Below are 23,068 nucleotides of genomic sequence, written 5' to 3' on the forward strand. Positions count from 1 at the left end.
AATAAATATTTTTTTTAATTAAAAAATATTTTTAAAATAAATTTCAGTTCCTTAGTCACACTAGCCACATGTCAAGTGCCTGATCGCCACATGTGGCTAGTGGCTACTATATTTTAGTGCAGATATGAAACAATTCCATCATTGCAGATAGTTCTATTGGGCAGTGCTGCGAAGCATTTCTTTTAAACTAATTCCATCGCAATAAAACAATTTGTGTTTATTACCCAGGGGATTCTGTCTGTAACTGCAGAGTAGGAAAAGCAATCTGGCCAGAGCGTCTGTTGGTGGGAAGGACGGAAAACCATAGATTCTAAAAGGCTGCGTGCCTCTCGCCATAGGTCCCAGACACGATGTTTCCAAACCAAAAGACGTGCAGCCTCTGCCTTTGGATGTAACCAAGGGCCTGCAAATCTTGCTCCAAAATGAGGTGGCAGTGTCTGATCACTTGTTTCAAAGCAAAAATTGAGATGCGTGACGAGAAAATATTGTCAGTCTACTTAACAGAGACAGACAATAAATCTAAAAACAATGACTAACTCAGCAGTAACGAGTACTCCTGGCACCAAGAAACCAAGTCTCCCTGGAGAAATGACCATTTCCAGGTCACAAACATCTGGTCAAGCAGGGTAGTGTTACCGAACCAAACTTGGTCCCCTCGCCCATGGAGCAGCAAAACCAATGTACTGACACCGGCTTGTGGTGAAGGAAAGCGCAGCGTTTGTTTCAAGGCCAAGGAAGAACTGGCGGCTTAGCTCAAAAGATCCGAACTCCCCAGTGGCTTTCAGGGAAGGGTTTTTAAAGACAGTGTGAGGGAGAGGGTGACAGGGTGTGTGATCAGCTAGCTCGTGCACGATTCTCTCATTGGTTGATGGTGAGGTAACAGGGTGATTTAAAAAATCAGGAATCTTGATCATCAACCTTCTGGTTCCAACTGGTCTGGGGTCTATGTGACCAGCACGCAATTAACTTCTTCCACCTGGTGGAGGTTTTAGTGCCTGCAGACAACTGAAGGGTACGGCCCAGGGTATTATCTATAGCCCCTGAGGAAGAACCAAAGGCCCTTGACCTTGTTTTATGGCTAAACTGTTATTAGTCTTACTTGAATATTTTCTTTTGTTTCTGGTTTTTTTTCTTCTCTTATTAAATTTTTCTTTTTGGAACTCAGGGAAGGTCTAGGATGCTAAAGCTTTTCTACATACAAGAGGTGGGCAGGGGACACGGGGCCTGGGCAAGCGTCTGTCCCCGGGAAGGCTCTGTAGGGTCCCGCTCCGTTTCAGTAGCAAGGAAGCCATCTCAGACTCCTGGGGACATATAAAAAAGGACCCAGCAGTCAACCAGTAGAGGTTGCCCCAGCTACAGAGGAGGGAATGTGAGCGTTAATAAGGATAATAACTCCAATGGATTAAAGCACACCAAACATATTTAAATTTGTGTTAATAATAACGATACAAAAAAAAAAAATTTCCAAAAACCAAAAAAAATTGGTCACCACTGTAACAGTGCTGGGGAAACAATTATTTTCAAAACTGGTCAATAAAGAAAAAAATCAAGCATTTATCTTGTTTTTCCCATACAAACTGTACCACTGGATAACCAAATAGACTAGTAAGTTTCTCTTTATAAAGGCATTTCAAAGTAAATAATAATGTTTTAAAAATTGAGAGAATATCATCATTTTTTAACCCTTAGTGAATTAATGGATCTATGTATTGATTATCAATAGTTGCAAACCCTATAAAAAGAAACATTGTAAGTCACCTGATGGATGAAGGTATGTCTTGCCACCCATCCCAGCCCCCAAAAAAGAAAGGAATAAAACGAACTGGAATCTGATCAAGCTTTTAGGTTCAACAACAGCTTTTTTCAGCATTTATTTTTAGGAAATAAAGTTCAGAGGAACATGTTAAACTACACCCAGGGATACAATGAGCCAAGTCCAGGCTGTGGGAGATCAGAAAACACACAAATTAAAAGGTGTGTGTGTGGTAGGGGGCGTGGATCCTGTGAATTAAAAACCGACACAACTGCGCTGAGATGGCACCGTGCACCTATGAAGATGACAATGATCAAAATGACAAATGTTGGCCAGGAAGTGGAGAAACTGAAGCCCTTGTACACTGCCGGTAGGAATATAAAATGGGCAGCGGCTTTGGAAATAGTCTGGCAGTTCTTCAAATGGTTAAACTAGAATTACCATATGATCTAGAAATTCTACTTTTATGTATAGACCCAAGAGAAATAAAGACCTATGTCCACACAAAAACTTGTACACAAATGTACACAGCAACATTATCCCTATCAGCCAAAAAGTGGAAACAACCCAAATGGCCACGAACTGCCGAACAAACACACACAACGTGGTCTATCTACACAAAGGAATATTACTCAGCAATAGAAAGGAGTGAAGTCCTGACACAGGCTACAATGTGGACGAGCCCAGAAGACATGATGCTGAACGAACAAAGCCAGCACACATAGCATGTGATTCTATTTCCAGGAAACGTCCACGATAGGCAAATCCACAGAGAGAAAGATTGGCAGTTACCGGGGGTGGGGGGGGGGAGGCGGAGAAATGGGGGTGACGGTTAACCGGCACAGGGTTTCTTTTTTTTTTTCGGTACGCGGGCCTCTCACTGCTGTGGCCTCTCCCGTTGCGGAGCACAGGCTCCGGACGCGCAGGCCTAGCGGCCATGGCTCACGGGCCCAACCGCTCCGCGGCATGTGGGATCCTCCCGGACCGGGGCACGAACCCGCGTCCCCTGCATCGGCAGGCGGACTCCCAACCACTGCGCCACCAGGGAAGCCCCCATACCTCTATTTTTATGTTGAAAAAAATTATATACATTTTAATATATTTAAGTCTCTAATTACATTTTTTTAAAAAATCACACATTTCCATTCTGTTCTTAAGGCAGGTTAGTTTAATTTTGTAGAAGAAATACTTTCAAACAATACAAATGACACAATTAGAACAGTGACAAAAATAGAGATGAATACTGATTATAACTTATTCCCACAACAGAAGGTTACTTATTTCGGTGGTGACAATTACGTGACCAGATGAAGTGAAGACCGAATTCCCTTTTACTCATCACACTGTTTCTAAAGGACCCTGGTGGCAGACTTCGGATTGTCCAAGACACGATTATGGGCAAACTTAAACATAAGAAAATACCCCTTAAGACGACAGGACTTCACTTTTCGGACATGTGGGATATTTTCCAGGGGGTGGCAGTCTTAACTAGTCGGAAGCTGCACAATCGATCACGAAAGAGAAGCCAGTTAGGGTGCCTCGTGCCCTGCCTGCTAGCCTGGCCTCTGTCGCTGTCCACGTGCCACTTCCAGCACAGCCTGCGAGTAGCACGGACCCGTCACCTCCCCGTCCTTCATCAGCCTGGCTTCTCCTTCCTTTCTGACTATGGTCCCATTCAGGTGCAAAAGCAGACAGGAGGGAGGCGGAGAAGCACAGGGGAAAGGCGCAAAACACAGCGCTCCTTGAACTGACACCAAAGCTGGGGCTGCATTTGTTTCTGGTGGGGCAAAGGAGGGATTTCCTTTTTTTTTTTTTTTTTTTAACTCTGGGATGGGGAAGCATTCCAAACAGAAACCTGTGTCTAGTGGGCAGTGACATTTGAAAACCCTTGCGGGCTTTCTGTATTGGCACAGTGGGTTTCCCCACGTTGCTACTTTGTAGGGGTTAGCAGGAAAGCTACCTCAACCTTTCCACCCACTTAGAGCTTCAAGTGGCAGTGCCTAAACACAGGCCCGGCAACGCGGCCGGGGCTCTCCCACGTCTGGGGAGCCATGTACCTCAGACGCATATGACTTGCTCTCCACACACCCCCGAGTCCAGCGGCAGCCAACCCATCAATCTGAAGTTTCAACAGCTGGGGACAGAGAGGGCCTGCCACCAACCTGACCCGTGCAGCAACGCTGTCTCCTGGGGGGGGCACTTCTGGCAAGCACTCATGTGTTTTGTGTCTCTACCTCTGTTGTGGGTATATATGCAGAGAAATTAGCAAAAGAAAAAAAACCGGGACTAGAGGCAGAAATACATAGCAAGAAGTGACAAGTGTGAAAAAGCACACAGTTTTCAGCCTTACCACCACAGACAACTTCACTGTCCGTGATAGGTCACATATCAATGAAATGCTTTTACAAAATGCATTTTTAATAAATGTGAAAAGGAAGGTGGGTTATACAAGGGAGTGCTTACAGACGAATGAGAAGAGAGATGCTGCTGATTAAGGGGGGAGGGGCACTTTCAAGGGAGGGGCACAAAGACCCAGGAGGAGGGTTCCGTTTTCTTTTACATTTTGTGTGACTCACCTCGTTTACTTCTCCGAGGCCTCATGAAGGAGAGTGCATTTCATATATAATAAATACGTATTAGGCAAACTATACCACCTGGCATTTTTAAAGGATGGTATAGTTTTATTACGTAAAGAATTTTTTCCTCATGAGCTAGTTCTAAGATTTCTTAAGAAATATTGGGACGACTCCAGTATGGGGCGGGGGCCCTCCGATCGAAAGCACATGCTCTCCTGTGAGTGACTCGCCTGGTAGCTGTAGTTCCCACGGAAGGTGGCTTCCTCAAGAAAGCGCCTTCAAAGGTTATCGTGTCCATGTCGTGACTGCTCTATCCATCAGCGGATCCAGTGACTCAATGAAAACACACCTTCCTTCTTCTCTTTTCACTTTCCTGCAGGGCAGAGCAGCAGAGCAGAAGCTCCACCACCGCCCTCCTTGTCGGTCAGGATCAGATGGGGCAGACTGGAAAGGCAGGCGGGGCTGCCGAGGCCGGGTGAGGGTGGGCTGTATGGCTGCCGGGGGCTCCGTGACCACCAGCCTCAGACCCGGGGTGGGCACGGAAAGGTGCACGGTAACCAGGGGCTATGGGTGCCCAGCCCGCGCGGGAGACCAAGCTCCGCAACGCACATGCCGCACTGACTCAGGACTGAGCCCCTAAGGTGGCATCGTAACAGAACACAAAGGGTGCAAAAGTGTACAATATACATGATAAATGCACAGAGGAGAAACGGGACGAGTGACGAGTTCAGCACATAGTGTTTGCATTTCGGATGTCAGACACAAAACCGGCCCCAAAGTTCCATTCTACCGCATGACAAATACTGAAGAACAAAATTTCAGTCTTAAAATACATCTTAAAGTCAGTATTTTCCTTCAAGGAAAAAAAAAGTACTATAAATAAATTACAATACAGTGAATTTGCCTGAACTCACTTCGTTTCTGTCTTCCAGCCTTTAAGTCAAATAAAACAGCGTAAAAACTGTACACTCTTAACATGATAATTGATCTCTTATAAAATAACCTGTCTTCAGAGATGTCAATTTCACAACAAGGAAAAACCAAGCCCTGTTGCCGTCACTATTATAAAATATATATGTATAGATATATGTGTTTTGTTTTTATTTTTTACAAAATGTGTATATTAATAGCTTTGCACAAATATTTTAAAGACAAATTTAGCTAGTCTAAGAACTTCATGAAAATAAAACAGGCAGATAAATACTTTATGTGTACAAAGCACTACATCAAACATCGTCGGCGGGCAGAGGAGGTACGTTAATCCTTGGTCTTGTAAAAAATGCTATCTTCTCCCTGCGATTGGAAAGAATTACAGGTTAGAGGCTGATAGAAATGCAGTGAAAGGTGGCAAGAGGCTCTGCCATCAATGACAGCTTTTCTGACTCAGAGAACACACTGAATTTCAATCCCCAGGGGCACATCTGTATACAAACCCTCTAAAGTTTCTTGCCCCGGCCCCCTCTCTAAATTTTAATAGAAGTTACAAAGCCCCATGAGGGCAAGGGTTTGTCTCCAGTGCCTAGAACAGTGCCTGGTATACGTAGATGCTCAGCAAATATTTTCTTTATGAATAAATGAAAAACTATACAAGGAGTTCTAAATCATAGTTGAAGGAAGATAGCTATAGTGTTTTATACTCTTTTATGATGGGGAGGTAAAAATTCAAGGTATAAAAAAATTAAGGCTAGACGTCAGGCACACATTATTTAGCCCTAAAAAGGAACACTGCACTGATTCATGCTACAACATTGATGAACCTTAAAAATACTATCCTAAGTGAAAGAAGCCAAACACAAAAGACCACATACTGTATGACTCCTCTTATATGAAAGGTCCAGAAAAGGCAAACCCATAGAGACAGAAAGGAGAGTGGTGGCCGCCAAGAGCTGGTTGGCATGGGGAGTGACTGCTTACCGGGGGTACAGGGTTTCCTTTTGGAGTGACGGAAATGTTCTGGAACTGAATACAGTTTGTGACTGTACTAAATGCCATGGAATTGTTCACTTTAAAATGGTTAACCTTATGCTTCGTGAATTTCACCTCAATTTTTTAAAAAGCCAGACACAAAAGAAAATAGATTGACTGGGTGATTTTCCTCATATAAAAGATAAAAACAGGGAAAGCTAATCTACACTATTCAAATTCAAGATGGTGGTTATTCTGGTGTGGGAAATCTGGGGGTGCTGATAACATTTGATTCTTGCCGTGTAGGGTTTATGACAATTCACTGAAATATTTCATATATAGGACGATATGCATGCTTTCCTGTATGTCTATTATGCTTCAATCAAAAGTTAACTAAATAAAAAAAAAGTTAACTAAAAAGGCAAAGGTGATACACATATGTATCTATATGTAGATCACTGTGCTGTTTACAGGAGCAAACATTTGGAAAGAAGCAGGGTATAAAATAGGTAAATTATATCTGTTAGATGAGACATTACAGCCAAAAAAGATAACAGATGATGTGGCAACATGGGGTATTTTAATTTAAAAAGAGCTAAATGCAAACTCGAACCCACACTGTGATTACAAGCAGCATGAAAAAACAGTGTTTAGAAAACAAGATCGGAAGCAACTCCGCACAATGCTAACAGCAGGGGAGATTCCTGCTTTGTCCTCGACTTCCTGTGGGTCCTTCTCAATACTTACTTTACTCTTCATAATGACAAAGGTATGACAGGAAAAAGCAAGCGGGAGAGTGAGGCCTGGGCTTCTCCCCACCTGAACGCCTGCACCTGGATGGGCTCTTTGAGGTTCTGCCCGCGCAGCTGGCACACCCCTTTGGAGGCCTTCTTCAGCATCTTCTCAGCTGCCTGTTCTTGATGGAAGTCAAGTTTGGTCTGTCTCGTCTGGAACAGTAACGCGGGGTGAACCAGACGGGTTTGCTTCCAGTTTTAAGGAAGACCGATGGAAGCCCCTGCCAGCTCCGGGCACCGGGAGGCGAGAAAGGCCCGCCCGCCTGCCCCCTCCCCCCGTTGGCGGGCCGGGGCCTCACCTGCCTCTCGGCCTCCCGCAGCAGGCTCCGGAAGCGCTCGTCGCGCAGCAGCCAGGCCGGGGGCTCGGCGTGGCCGCGGAGCTGGGCGTCCTCCAGGCGCTGGCGCAGCTCGCGCAGGGCGCACAGCTCCTCGTTCAGTTGCCGCTGCCGCGTCCGCGACGCCTGGAGGTCCAGCTCCAGGTCCAGGGACGTGCGCGCCGCCAGCGCCGCCAGGGAGGACCTGCAGGGCTGCGAGACGGCGGCCGTGAGCGCGCCCACCCCGCCCGCGCCCTGCCTGCAGCTTCTTCCCCGAGTGACCGACCCCATTGGAGGGAGACACCCGCAGCGTGGCCCGACGCCAACACAACACGGATGTGGGCGACACGGGTTCAAACCTCCACTCCGGTAACGAGCCAGTGACAGCAAGCTGTCCGCTGTAATGACGACCTAGGCTTTGGCTAAAGCGCAGAGAAACAGACCCTGTCACACGGGGCAGGAGGGCGTCATCTTTCTCAAGTGCTACTTGACAATATAAGCAAGAGCCACAAAATGTTGTGTTTTCTTTGGTTCTGAAATTTCATGTGACTTGCATCTGAAAGGCACAGCTGATGATGTGCAAAAGCTTTATGACAGAAAAATTCTAAATACCTGACAGGAGAAAAGTGATCAATTACATTATAAGGCCCGCAGAAAACGCAGCTACTGTAAAAAGATGAAAAATAGACCGACATGGCAAAATCTTAATGGCCTACTGTATAACGGGAAAAAAGCACGTTATAAACCACGTTGAGGGCTTTCTGGTTAAACACACACAAGCTGTCAAAAACGTTCCTCCCCAGGGAATTCCCTGGTAGTCCGATGGTTAGGACTCCCCGCTTCCAATGCTGGGCTGCAAATTCAATCCCTGGTCAGAGAACTACAACTGCAAGCCGCGCAGCGAGGCCGAACATCAACAACAACAACAACAACAAAAAACGCTCCTCCCCACACACGCCTGAAGTAAGCAAGTCTCCTGTTTTCGAGAAAGCTCTAAGACGACAATAGAATTTTGTACACGGAGCTGAGAGCAGTACTTCCCACGCCACGGCTAACAACGCTGGGGAAGGCAGTTAGTGCAACAAAATCACAAATCCACGAGCCTATCAGCGTTGTTGGGAGGACTGAATAACTGTATGCGTTTTACACACCCATAACACTATTTTGCACATATACAGAAGTTAAATGCAAATGTAAGTGACTTAATAAACACAAACTCATTTAAAAGCTCTGCTGAATTCATAGCAGAGCTCACGGGTTCCCAACCAGGGGTGACTTGGGCCCTCCGGGGACATTTTTGGTCGTCACAACTGGGGGAGGGGGTGATACTGGCAACTAGTGGGTCAAGGCCAGGGATGCAGCTCAACGGCCCACAGTGCACAGGACAGCCCCCAACAAAGACAGACCTAGGCCAAAATGCCAACAGCATGGCTGCTGAGAAATACTTTTGTTGCTGAGTTATGTATTTTCTTATCACTCTCAGTCAGCGGCTACTCTAAATACAACCACCACAAGGAGATCTGGGAATTTTTTTTTCTTTCAAAGAGTTCTTGCCCGGGCACTACCTTACAAATTAAAAGTAGCAAAAGTGTGTAAACTGGCGTGACGTGGAGAAAAAATTCGGTGTATATAAAGGAAAACTGTAGAACGTCCTTCGTAGGAGAATGCTCCAAGTTGAAAGACTCAAATTTTCTAAACTGTATATACTCCCTTGTCAAAAAAGAAAGAAGAATCTCTTATACAGAATGGCTGTTTATTAATTTATTATATTTTAAAATGTAAAGATCATGTATTATCTTAGATTATGACATTATCTTAGGAAATTAACAAATATTGGTAACATATTGACATTATATACACTTCTAAAAATTATATCTAAGTAAACAAGGAAATAAACATATTACCTTTCAATTAATCTTACCTAAAATATTACCCCTTCGGGTTTGTAGAAGTAACTCCCAGCGTACATACAGACGGCAGATTAGTCTACGTGGCACATACCTGCTTATAGCGAAGGGTTCGTCTTTCCAAAGTGTTTCGGACAAAGGGGGACTTCCGGGGCAGCGTTGAACTGTCGCTGTCACTACGATAAAGCTACACCAAAAAGACTGAGGTTCAGAAACACTTCCTCAAGAATTCAACATTCATTCTCTGTGTACTCTGAACTGGATTATTTTGTTTCGTGCAGGTGCTCAAACAGTTATGACGTTTAGAGCTTTTACCAAGACTTTGGGTTTCGCTTACAAGAAAACCCCACACAAGAGTTTCAGGCCAAACAAAGACAAACCAAATAAGCAGACCAACCCCCAGCCCCACCCCTGCTTCAGGTCCATCAACCGAACCAGCTGAGGTTTTCCAGGCTAATCGAGCAACACAATTTCGGTCCTATCAATGCCAACTGCCACTTGGTACGGTGTGACGCTCATGAAAACCCGCACTCTCCTCAGCGCTTTTCACTTTTTATCAGTCATTCTCATTTGCTGTGTTTCTAGCTTTGGCAAGAGCTGGGAAGAGTGGCGTTCCAGATAAGAGCCTCGTTCCCGGCAGGAGGACAAGGCCACACCACTAACACCCACCCTGCCCGTCAAGGGAAAAGGCCTGTCTTTAAAAAGAAAAATAAATAATGCCGACTTCACGGGAGCCGAGACGTTACGTATTTCATTTGGCGGCAGGTTTTCATTTCAGGATCAACATATATCTGTGTGAAAGCAAAGTCCTGGCCTTCACGGCCTTACTTTCCATGCCAATGAACCCCAGATAGCAGGAAATGTTGCAGCACTGCACTTACGTGCCTCCCAATCATCACAAACATATATAAAAACAGAGGCCTCTAGAAGCATCGCCGGTCAGTGCGTGCCTTTGTGCAGGGCGCAAAGCACAGTGCAGGGGCTGGAGGCCTGTCTCTGGGGCGGTGAAGGGCTTCCTCCTTCACCACCCCATCCTCCTCAGCAAGCAGACGGGAGGCTGCTCCACAGGGGTTCGGCAAGAGTCTAGGATAAGGAAGGATGGCCTTCGATCAGGCACCTCCAGCCGCGTGATGAAGCATCAGGCCCCACAGGGCTGCAGCCTGATGGGGCGGGAGTGCCCCGCCTGACCCTGGGCTGCCCGGGGCAGCGCGACCGGGACACCTCACTGCGTGGGGAGAGGAGCTGCAGGCCTCGCAAACGTGGCCACCCGGGCCCCAGCCCCTGTTGCTCCCTCCTGTGAGTAAAGGATTCCCTGCCCAAGAAAGGTGGGCTCCCTGCTCAGCTCCTAGGCAGTGACCTGTAAGTCCCTAGAACGTTCTAAGTGTCTCTGTTTACCTGGGGACCTTGGCCTGGCCGCACAGTCTCTGCTGACAATGTGAGGGGGGCCCTGGGCCACCAGCTTGACCCTGGAGGGGCTGCAGACGAAGGTCAGCCACGCCGGCCACCAGCAGTGCCCCGTGACCACCCCTACAAAACCCCTGGGCACCAAGCCTCGGGTGAGCGTCCCTGGTCGGCTGTGCTCCGGGCACGCTGCCACTGCTCCGAGAGGTGAGAGCTGCCGCACAACTCCGCTGCGGGAGAAGGGTTGGAAGCTCCGCCACGTCTCTCCGGAGCGCTGCCCGACGCCTCTTCCCTCTGCACGTCGGTCTGCACCCCTTCCCTGCGGCGCACCATCATCGTGGATACGACGGCTTTTCTGAGTTCCGTGAGTCCTAGCCAATTTCTGAGCCTGAGGGTGGGCCTGGGGACCCCTCAGTGTCTCCCACGTAGGCCTGAGGGTCTGCCTCTCTCATATGATCAAACTCTGGCTTTGCCCTAATGCAGCGGCCCCTTGGTAGCCCTTTCAAGGGAAGATGCTTTCTCCAACGAGCCCCGTCAGAGGAGCGGGAGGGTCAAAGCTCTCCTCGAGCCAAACGGCGCCCCAGTCTGCTGCGTCGTGAGCACTTATCCTCAACAGCGCCTCATCTCTGCTAGTCTGTGCCGTCACTGTCACACGGCCACGGCCGGCCAACCTCCAACCTGCTGTCCTGTCTCCACGGACCACAGCAGGTGGGGTCTCCCCCTCCACCTGTCTCAGAGTTCTCAACCCTGTGTGCAGGTGAGGATGTGCCGGGAGCTCCAACCCTCTGCTGCCCAGCCCCGCCCGCGACCGATGAAGAATCCTTCCAGGCAGGTGGCAAAGGACTCCCGACTTACTCTGCAAACGTACTGGCTTCGCGCTCCGGGCGAGAAAGTCTGGGAACGGACAATGGTGCTGCTCCGCGTGAAGGGCGAGCCGCGGGCCCTGCGGCCAGGCCTCTCCTTCGGCAGACTCGCCACCTCTTCCGGGAAGAGATCTTCTGTGTTGGTTTCCTTATCAACCTAGATAGTAATTTATTGTTTACCACGACTCTTTCTAGAACACAAGCATTAAATTAGTGGAGTCACCAAACAACCTTGCCATTGCCACTGGAGCTCTAACTGGCATTTCACACTTAACACGTCCAAAATGGAATTTTTGATATTCCCTCTGCCAAGGATCTCTACTTTCCCATTTGTTCCAGCAAAAAAAGGGTTCGTGTCATTCTGGACCCAGCTCTCTTTCATACACCCTATATCTGGTCCAAGATTAAATTCTGCTGGCTCTGTGTTCGAGATTAAGCACGTTTTGACCTCCTATCACCAACCCTCCATCGGGGTCACCATCGTCTTGAGCCTGATTAGCGCAGGAGGCTTCTCACCCGTCTCCTGGATTCCACGCTTCCCTCCTCCCTTCAAACCCTTCTCAACACAGCACCAGGGACATCCTGGTAAAAACTGAAGTCAGACCCAGCAATTCCACTCCTAGGTGTATACCAAAAAGACCTGAAAACAGGTGTTCAAACAAATACTTGCACACAAATGTTCATAGCAGCCTTACTCAAACAGCCAAAAGGTGGAAGTAGTCCAAACATCCACGGGCGGATGAGAAGCTAAACAAAACGTGGCATACTCATGCAAGCGATGAGGAGGGAAGTGCTGGTAGATACTACAGTCTGATGTACCTTGAAGACATTAGGCTGAGTGAAAGGCCAGTCACAAGAGGCCACATGCTGTATGAGCCATTCATTCATTAATTTTTACTGAAGCATAATTGACTTACTATGTTGTATTAGCTTCAGGTGTTCAACATACTGATTACATATTTTAATACATTACAAAACGATCACCATGATAACTCTAGTTACCGACTGTCACCATACAGAGTTTACACAATATTATTGACCTTATACCCTATGCTGTACAGGACATCCCCGTGACTTACTTATTTTATAACTGGAAGTTTGTACCTCTTAATCTCCATCACTTATTTCCCTCATCCCCACCCCCTCAACCCCCCTGGCAACCACCAGTTTGTTCTCTGTAGCTATGAGTCTGTTTCTGTTTTGTTATGGTTGTTCATTTGTTTTGTTTTGTTTTTAATTCTACATATAAGCGAAATCATGCAGTATTTCTCTTTCTCCAACTTATTTAGCATAACACCCTCTAGGTCCATCTGTGCTACTGTAAATGGCAAGATTTCCTTCTTCTTTATGGACAGTATTTCACTGCATATTATGTATATACATATGTACGTGTATATATGTGTGTCTGTGTGTATACATATATACACACATATATACCCCATCTTCTTTACCCATTCATCTATTGACAATGGACACTTAGGTTGTTTCCACATCTTGGCTATTGTAAATAATGCTGTAATAAGTATAGGGGTTCATATATCTTTTCTAACTAGCGTTTCTGCTTTCTTCAGAAAAATACCCAGAAGTGGAACTGCAAGATGGTGTGGCAGTTCAACTTTTAACTTTTTGAAGAACCTGCTTACTGTTTTCCACAGTGGTGACACCAATTTACATTCCCACCAACAGTGCACAAGGGTTCCCTTTTCTCTACATCCTCTCCAATGTTTGTTATTTGTTGTCTTTTTGATGATAGCCATTCTAACAAGTATGAGGTGATACCTCATTGTGGTTCTGATTTGCATTTCCCTAATGATTAGTGACACTGAGCATCTTTTCATGTGTCTGTTGGCCATCTGAATGTCTTCTTTGGAAAAATGTCTATTCAAGTCCTCTGCCTAGTTTTTAATCAGGTTGGTTGTTTTTTTGATGTTGAGTTGTCTGAGTTTTCTGTATAGTTTGGATATTAACCCCTCGTCGGATATAACGTTGGCAACTATCTTCTCCCATTCAGCAGGCTGCATTTCTGTTTTATTGATAGTTTCCTTCACTGTGCAATAGCGTTTTAATTTGATAAAGTCTCATTTGTTTTTTGTTTGTTTGTTTCCCTTGCCTGAGGAGAGATATCCTAAAATACATTGCTAAGATTGATGTCCAAGAGCATACCTACCTATGCTTTCTTGTAGGAGTTTTATGGTTTCAGATCTTACATTTAAGTCTTTAAACATTTTTAAATTGAATGGGAAAGTAGTCCACTTTGATTCTTTTGTATGTAGCTGTCCAGTTTTCCCAACACCATTTATTGAAGAGGCTGTCTTTTCCCCTCTGTGTTTTCTTGCATCCTTCATCATAGATTAGTTGATTATATAAGTGTGGGTTTATTTCTGGGCTCTCCGCTCTGTTCCATTGACCCATGTGTCTTTTTTTGTGTGTGTGCCAGTAGCATGCTGCTTTGATTACTGTAGCTTTGTAGTACAGTTTGAAATCAGGGAGCATGATACCGCCAGCTCTATTCTTCTTCCTCAAGGTTGTTTTGGCTATTCGGGGTCTTTTGTGTTTCCATACAGTTTTTGGATTATTTTTTCTAGTTCTGTGAAAAATGCCTTTGGTATTTTGATAGGTATTGCATTCAATCTGTGGATTGGCTTGGGTAGTATGGTCATTTTAACATTAATTCTTCCAATCCATGAGCATGGTGTATCTTTCCATTTGTTTGTGTTGTCTTCAATTTCTGTCATCAATGACTTAACACTTTTCTGAGTACAGGTCTTTTACCTCCTTGGTTAGATTTCTTCCTGGGTATTTTATTCTTTTTGATGCAGCTGTAAACTGAATTTTTTTTTTAATTTCTCTTTCTGATAGTTCATTGTTAGTGTATAGAACTGCAGACGATTTCCGTATATTAATTTTATATCCCTTAACTTTAAATGTTGCCACTTTACTGAATTCACTGATGAGGTCTAGTAGATTTTTGGTCGCGTCTTTAGGATTCTCTGTGTATAGTATCATGTCATCTGCAAACAGTGACAGTTTTACTTCTTCCTTTCCAATTTGGATTCCTTTTACTTCTTTCTCTTGTCTGATTGCTGTGGCTAGGGCTTCCAATACTATGTTGAATAAAAGTGGTGAGAGTGGGCCTTGCTCCTGATCTTAGAGGAAATGCTTTCAGCTTTTCACCATTGAATATGATGATAGCTGTGAGCTTATCACATATGGCCATATATGGTCAAGTTATGTTCCCTCTCTACCCACTTTCTGGAGATCTTTTATCATAAATGGATGCTGAATTTTGTCAAAAGCTTTTTCTGCATCTACTGACATGATCTTGATTTTTATTCTTCAATTTGCTAACATGGTGTATATCTCTTAGATTGATTTGTGGATACTGAACAATCCTTGCATCCCTGGGATAAATCCCACTTGAGCATGGTTTGCTAGTATTCTGTTCAGCATTTCTGCATCTATGTTCGTGAGTGATATTGGCCTGTAGCTTTATTTTTTTGTGGTGTCTTTGGTTTTGGTCGGGGTGATGATGGCCTCATAGAATGAGTTCAGAAGCACTCCTTCCTTTTCAATTTTTGGAAATAGTTTGAGAAGAATGAGTGTTAACTCTTCTTTAAATGTTGGTAGAATTCACCTGTGAAGCTATCTGATCCTGAACTTTTGTTTATTGGGAGTTTTTAAATTACTGATTCAGTTTAATTACTAATAATCAGTCTGTTCATATTTTCTATTCCTTTCTGATTCAGTTTTGGGAAATTGTATGTTTCTAGGAATTCATCCATTTCTTCTAGGTTGTCCAGTTTACTGGCATACAACTGTTCATAGTAGTCTCTTATGATCCTTTGTATTTCTGTGGTGTCAGTTGTAACTTCTTTTTTTCGTTTCCTTTTTTTCTTTTTTTTTTGCTATGCCATGCAGTCTGTGAGTCTTAACCACTGGACCACCAGGGAAGTCCCCTCTTTTTTTCATTTCTGATTTTATTTATCTAGGCTCTCTTTTTTTCTTGATGAGTCTAAAGGTTTACCAATTTTGTTTATCTTTTCAAAGAACCACTTCTTAGTTTCACTGATATTTTCTATTCTTTTCAGTCTCTTTCATTAATTTCTGCTCTGATCTTTCTTTCTTTCCTTCTACTAACTTTGGATCTTATTTGTTCTTCTTTTTCTAGTTCCTTTAGGTGCTAAAAAAAAAAAAAACCTCCCAAATGCAGATTTTCAACTGTGAGGTGGGTCAGCACCCTTAACCCCTGTGTTTTTCAAGGGTCAACTGCAGTCGTGCTTTTGGTACACCTGTGGGTGGAGATGAGCTCTTCCTTACTCTGTCATCTTGGCTACGATCCCCTGGAGTCTGATCTTTTAAACCCTGGATGATTCCATTTACACAAAACAACCAGAATTGGCAAATCCATAGAAACAAAGCAGATTGGTGGTTGCCAGGGGCCGGGGAGAGATAAGGGAGAGTGAATGCTAATGGTTATGGGGTTTTACTTTGGGGTGAAAGAAACATCTTGGTACCAGAGAGAAGTGGTGGTTGCACAACATTGTAAATGTATTCAAACTCACTGAAATGTTCACTTTGAAAGGGTTCATTTTATGAGAATTTCATATCAATAAATTATTCTAGGAAAAAATTTAAAAAGTGAGTCAGATCACATCACCCCTGGGTTCAAAACTATCCACCAGTTTTCCAATGCTCTCAGAGAAAAAGCAAGAGTCCTGAGTAGGCCCTATATGATGTGGCCCCTTGACTCCCTCTGTCCTCAGCTCTGATGCCTCCTTACCCCGACCCCACCCGCACTTGCAGCTCCCTGCACCTGAATGCCCATACCCAGCCCCACACAAGGCTCCCAGACTCCTTCCTTAAGGACTTTGCTCAAAAACTGCCTTCTCAGTGAGACTTCTATGACCTTTCATTTCTATTATAAAAAATACATAAAATTAACCATCATGGACTTCCCTGGTGGCGCAGTGGTTAAGAACCCACCCGCCAATGCAGGGGACACGGGTTTGAGCCCTGGTCTGGGAAGATTCCACATGCCGCAGAGCAACTAAGCCCGTGCGCCACAACTACTGAGCCTGCACGCCACAACTACTGAAGCCTGCGTGCCTAGAGCCCACAGTCCACAATAAGAGAAGCCACCACAATGAGAAGCCTGCACATCACAACAGAGAGCCCCTGCTCTCCGCAACTAAAGAAAGCCCGCATGCAGCAATTAAGACCCAATGCAGCCAACAATAAGTAAATAAGTAAAATTTACCATTGTAACCATTTTTCATTGTGCAGTTCAGTAGTATTAAATATATTTACATTGTTGTGGAAGAGATCTCTAGAATTTTTTCACCTTCCCAAACTGAACTCTGTCCCCATTCAACAACGCCCCATTTCCCCATCTCTAGCCCCTGGTAACCACCATTCTACTTTCTATCTTTATGAATTTAATTACTTTAGGAATCTCAGATAAGTGGAATCGTATAGGATTCATTCTTTTGTGACTGGCTTATTTCACTTTGCACAGTGTCTTCAAGCTTCATCCATGTTGTAGCCTGTGACGTGACTTCCTTCCTTTTCAAGGCTAATATTCCATAGTACATATATACCACTTTTTCCTTACCCATTCAGCTGTCAATGGACACATGGGCTGCTTCCACCTCTTGGCTACTGTGAATAATGCTGCTATGAACGTGGATGTGCGAGTATCTCTTGGAGACCTGCTTTCAGCTCTTTTGGATGTACACCCAGAAGTGGAATTGCTGGATCATATGGTAATTCTATTTTTAATTTTTTTTAAATAGATTTATTTATTTTTGGCTACATTGGGTCTGTACTGCTGCGCACAGGCTTTCTCTAGTTGCAGCGAGCAGGGGCTACTCTTCGTTGCGATGTGCGGGCTTCTCACCGCTGTGGCTTGTTTTTGTTGCCGAGCATGGGTGCATGGGCCGTGTGGCTCACGGGCTTAGTTGCTCCGCGGCATGTGGGATCTTCCCGGACCAGGGCTTGAACCCGTGTCCCCTGCATTGATAGGTGGATTCTTAACCACTGCACCAGCAGGGAAGTCCCTAGTTTTAATTTTTTGAGGAAACTCCATACTGTTTTCTATAGCGGCTGCACCATTTTACAGTCCTGATGTTTGTAGATACCAATTTACATTTCTAAATGTAACCCTTTCTAAAATGGTAAATCTTTCTAAAAATGCAAACCCTGCTTCCCTACCATCTCATTCTTCAGTAGCCCCTTTGGCTATCTCAAATGCTGCTGTATTTTACTGGTTTACCCTGTCTGTTACCCACAGGGCAGGACTTTCCATTTGTTACTGTGCTGTTGCATCTGCAATGCCTGGCAGCTACCACATGCACATGGAAAGAGAAAATGCAAATGTGGTGCAGAACTAACAACTGGGGAGTCTAGCTGAAGGGGATGCGAGTATGTGTTGTACTATTCTAGCAGCTTCTTTGTAGATCTGAAGTGCTTCAAAATTAAAAGTTGAGGGAGGAGGACACACCAAGCTAGCCTCCCACAGCTACTGCCCCTGACATGGGCCAACGCTTGTCAAACTCTTAGAAAGAGGAATAATGGCCATGACCGGCAGCCGCGCCCAGAACATCTCTCCGCCCGAGGCACTGCATGGGCTGCAGTGCGGGAGGCTGCAAGCAGGCAGCTCTCACTTCTCTCAGGACCTGTGTTTTGGACTGAGATCAGGGGCTATGGTGGTAGACGTTCTGATGAGTTGAACAGTTGGGAAACGAAGTTGCAATCGAGCACTGATACAGTGTCTCCCAACCCCAGTGCGTTCCTTAGACATTTGTCACCACAAACCTGAAAATTTCCCCAGTGGAGATACATTGATGGGCACAACTAGGATCGGGTGAACAGAAGGGGCAAAAGGATGCTTCACTGCTCTTAATGTCAGAAACGGAGAAAAACGACAAGCGTCCAAAACGTGAGGAACGCACAAAACACCCTGAGCCACACGCGGCCCTGAAGATGGCACCTGAAGGAGTAAAAATCCACCCCGTTTAGTTGTCCTTTCCTTTTAATTTAAAGTAGACAGGGGGCTTCCCTGGTGGCGCAGTGGTCGGGAGTCCGCCTGCCGATGCAGGGGACACGGGTTCGTGCCCCGGGCCGGGAAGATCCCACATGCCGCGGAGCGGCTGGGCCCGTGAGCCATGGCCGCTGAGCCTGCGCGTCCGGAGCCTGTGCTCCGCAACGAGAGAGGCCACAACAGTGACAGGCCCGCGTACCGCAAAGAAGATAAAATAAAAAAAAATAATTATTAAAGTAGACAGGCGTTTCCATGGTACCTGCCGTTTACAGATCTGAGGCCACTCACTTCAGTTCCCTCGCGTAGGGCACACAGGCCCTCCTTCCAGGGCAGCACCTGGTGCTGTGAGGCAAAACATCAGGGGCTCCGCGAAATCCTTTGTCCTTTTGTTCTTACCTTCAGAGGTGGGGGCTGAAGTTTCTCCAGGCCGTAAGGGTCTGCCTGGCCAGCAAACGTGTGTCCGTGGATGGAGCTGACACCAACGCAGCAGGGCTCTGGGTGTGGGGGGCTGGTCTGGGCGCAGCTGCTACAGCCACTGTCCACCGAGTCGGCTTGCCAACTCCTGAAGGCGGGCATGGCAACAGCCCCCAAAACGTTCATCAGGGCACTGACTTTACTGCTGCACTCAGAGCACAGCAGCAGACACACCCAATATTTGCTTCCAGTGACTGAAGACGGTTGCTTTTCTTATAAAATGAAAGGCAGTTCTGTTTCGTAGGGAAGACAGAGCTACAAGGCCTTTCATTAAGAGGGTCTGTCTGTGTGTATCGCCCAATTGCAGCCGCTGAAGATGCCAGCATCCCGGAACCCCCTCTCCCCGAGCCCGCCCAGCCTCCTACCCATCCCTGAACACACACCCTTCCCCCTCTGCCGTGCACTTTCCCTTTCGGAAATAAATTCCTCTCGAAAATAAATCCAGAGAAAGCTATTAGGAAGAAGTAGCAAGCTTTGGAAACATGATGCTCTTTATGGAAAACCGTGGAAATAAAGCAACACGAAAGTGCTGCTGGAAAGGACCCGCCGGGAAGCGATTCCCTCACGGTGCCTGCCCATCTGAGCTATTCCTCTACTGCAGACACGTCTGCCCCGAGTCCAGCGTTCACCCACGGGCTGCTCCGGGGAAGACGTAAAGGGGCATCGCATGATTCCATTTACAAGAAAGGCCCAGGACAGGCAAATCCCTGGAGATGGCACGCAGATGGGCAGTTGCCAGGGGCTGGGAGGACTGGGCGGACTGGTAATGGGTATGGGGTTTCCTTTCGGCACGATGAAAACGCCCTCAACTTGAGTGTGATGTTGGGGGCACAGCTCTGTGCCTGTACTAAAAACCACCGAATTGTCCACTTAATGGGTGAACTGTATGGTAGGGAGATTATATCCCAATAAAGCAGTTAATAAAGAAAAAAACAAAACTTAAAGGGCCCTATTGTATTCAATCTGGGCAGAGGGAGTCCCTCAACAGTCCCCCCCTTTAAGAGAAATTCGGGGAACAGAGGGAAAGGTGAAAAGCCTATGCGTAGAGCTGGGGTCAATGTACTGCCCTCGTGCAGACTGGCATACGATCCCCTGTGAGAATCCCGACTTCTGGGCAAAGGTACCGAAGAGCCCGCCGCACACATTCTACGCAGCGTGGCGCCTGACGAACACCCCGGCGGCCTCTCCCCCGAGGGGCTGCTGGCCGCGCTCACCTCTCGGACACAGCCTCGGCCTGCTCCGCCCTGCGCTCCATCTCCACGACCTCCTCCTCCGTGTACTCCAGCTTCACCCGCTCCTCGGCCAGCTCTCTCTCCACCGCCTGCAGCTGGGCCGTGGTTCTCGCCAGCAGCACCGTCACCGCGTCCTACAGGACCAAAGGGACGTTGCTAAGAGGCAGCCGAGGCCAGCGGCGTGCGGGTGGCAAAGCGAAAAGCGGCGCGTGCACAGCCCGTGGGGAGCATCCCTGCCGCCGGGCTGGTGGCCGTCCCCGGCTGGTCTCCAGCGGGGAAGCAGCTCACCCCCGGCTGGCAGCAAGACAGTAACTTGGCCTTTCCACGTGGCTCTGAGGACTCAAATTTTAAAGCAACCAATGCATCACTCATGATCATGAACAAGTTGCATTAAAGAATATTACCATGAATGGCCACATACATCACTATAGTCCGTTTTTATTACTTCCCTTGAAACCCTGCTTCTTCGTCGCCACTGTGCTCTAAGACTAAGTCTACACGCGTTTCTTAGAAACAATGTCCCCAGGAAAAGCCCGTCTCAAAGCCAGGCCACCTACTGTCTTTCCAGACGTGGCGGCCACAGGGTCCCGGGAGTCGCTGTGTCCCAGCCGCTCGTCCTCCCGCCGCGGGGGCTCAGGGCCGGTGAACACCTGCACCGAGTACCAGCGCAGCTGCATCTCGCTCGAACCGTCGTAATCAGCCAAGTTAATCTGAGCAATGCCCTGTGTGGTGTTTAAAAAAAAAAAAAAAAAAAGCAGAACAGGCCCTGAATGACTACACCTTAACAACCAATGGGCATCAAAGTCACCCTTTAATCTTAAGCAGAAAGGCCATACAATGTGTCACTGCTATTCAAAGGACTGCCGTAAAATGAAAGTCATCAAAAAGGATTGTAATGGGGGTGGCGCCTCGCTTGCTTGTTCAGCCCAATCAGAAAGTGCTAGAAGGGGAACAGGGGCAGAGAATGGACGACATGGAATGGTGGGTCAGGCTCAGGATCTGCCACTCAAAGAGCCGCTGATTCTAGCAGGAACTTTTGAAAAAACAGAGGACTGGTGTAAAATAATATAAATAAGTAAATAAATAACCCCGCCCCTCCCCCCCAAAAAAAAGAGAGAGAGAAAGGATTGGTGGAACTCTCCAATCTCTAATTCTGCCGCTGAAGGGGTGGGACCAAGGGGGAAAATTCCAACCTTGGGAAGAAAGCACCCTGGCTTCCAAGCCCTGGCCCTGCACTGGCTGGCCGGGGTGAAGACGGACTGCTGACCTGCCCAGTTATAAGGTTGCCAGATAATATAGAGGGCATCTGGGTGAACTGCAATTTCAAATAAACAGATTTTTTTAAAATAGAGGTACGTCTCAGATATTACGTGGGACATACTTACACTAAAAGGCATCCATAGTTTATTTGAAATTCAAATTTAAGTGACCATCCTATACTTCTATCTACCAAATTTCTCAACGCAAGACAGGGATAATGCAGAAGCCGTTGCACAGGAGTTTTGCAAGTATTAGCTGAGATAATATATTTAAATTACAGAACACTTGACAAGATAAGGGGTCTTATCATCCCTTTCTGTCCTCCCAGCTACAGAGATCACTTGACATCAGGACACCGGAAGGAGGGGAGGGAGGGGGAGAGGGTGAGGAGGGCGCCGTACCAGCAGTTCTTCCTGCAGCTGCGGATTCACTGAGCACACGTATAACTGAAGGGACTTCAACGTCACCATGCTTGAATGCACAGGGATTCTGAAAACTTCATTAAATATCAGGGGGGCTTGCAATTCCAGAGCCTTAGAGCAGTAAGTGTTTGGCGTGCCGGAGTCAAGCGGGGGCAAATAGACGCGGATGTGTCTGGAACCAAGAGAGGAAGGAAAAAGCAGACAGAGGCAGCCTGACACATCTGCACGTGACACGCATGGACCACATACGTGTGCACATACGCCGCCCTATTCCACTGCCCATGTGCAGAATTTTAATGTCTTTTGGAAAAGATCCTTTTCTCAACTAAGAGTAAGCCCAAAGAACTTACGTGCCCCCAGAGATCAGGGGGAAAAACCCAATCACAAAGAGAAGACTTCCAAGTCAGCGGTTAGGACTTCAGGCGGACTCAAACGGAGGTCTGCTTTTACCATCTTTGTGGGAAAACATCTGCACTGATCTCTCCACGGCCCCCTGGCTCCCTCTCCAAGCCCTACCTGCCTTGCCTCTCAGAGTGCTGGCCCACCCAGGCACCCGCTGGGCTGGGCTCCCGGCCCTATCCACCCCCAGCGTGGAAGCCAGCACCCAGGAGAAGCTCCAGCATCAGTGGAGTGAAGTACACGTCAGGGCGAGCAGAATCCCAGGGCGAACCCTCAGCCGCTGAAAACCAGGCTGCTTCCAAGGCCTTCGGGAGGCCAGTTTACAAAGACGACTCACGGAAGGGGAGGGCACCGTCGGGCGTGAACACCCATCACCGGTGGGTTCACCCGCCAGGGTAAGTGGGACCTCACACCCCCATCGGGCACCCATCTCCCCACTGGGGACAACACAGATTTCCTTCTCCCTGCTCGGACAAGGATGCCTGAGCCCAGCCTGAGGCCTCTTCAGGCACCTCATCAGATCGCAAGAGCCGAGTGTGGCTGTGTCGCCACCAGCCTTGTGACCAGAATGGACGTTTTAAGCCCCAACGCTGCCGATGATGGGCACCGGCACTTTGTCAGCATGGCCACGGCACATAACCAGCCTGGCTCCAGTAACTCCACCTGCCTCAAATAATAAACCAGCCTCTTCTTAAAACTTACAATCCTTTAGATTTCAGACAGACACCC

At 46.9% G+C, this 23,068-nt stretch overlaps 1 protein-coding gene across 4 annotated transcripts in view; it reads right to left on the reverse strand.

Moving 5' to 3' along the window:
- Positions 1-2,898: 2,898 nt before the first annotated feature.
- The window catches only part of WWC3 (WWC family member 3), a 122,497-nt gene continuing 102,327 nt past the window's right edge, over positions 2,899-23,068 (reverse strand). For 3 of the 4 annotated variants that reach the window (XM_060292424.1, XM_060292427.1, XM_060292426.2), the window contains 9 exons: positions 21,920-22,112; positions 20,816-20,980; positions 20,241-20,392; positions 18,949-19,114; positions 11,506-11,670; positions 9,344-9,436; positions 7,328-7,555; positions 7,054-7,181; positions 2,899-5,622 (listed from right to left, as the gene is read on the reverse strand). In XM_060292424.1, the coding sequence (XP_060148407.1) occupies positions 5,556-5,622; positions 7,054-7,181; positions 7,328-7,555; positions 9,344-9,436; positions 11,506-11,670; positions 18,949-19,114; positions 20,241-20,392; positions 20,816-20,980; positions 21,920-22,112 (1,357 nt within the window). In that variant the 3' untranslated portion in view covers positions 2,899-5,555. The remainder of the gene's footprint in view (positions 5,623-7,053; positions 7,182-7,327; positions 7,556-9,343; positions 9,437-11,505; positions 11,671-18,948; positions 19,115-20,240; positions 20,393-20,815; positions 20,981-21,919; positions 22,113-23,068) is intronic. The other variant, XM_060292425.1, reaches the window with a different exon arrangement.

Source organism: Globicephala melas, chromosome X, assembly GCF_963455315.2.
Source record: "Globicephala melas chromosome X, mGloMel1.2, whole genome shotgun sequence".
NCBI classification, from domain to species: domain Eukaryota; kingdom Metazoa; phylum Chordata; class Mammalia; order Artiodactyla; family Delphinidae; genus Globicephala; species Globicephala melas.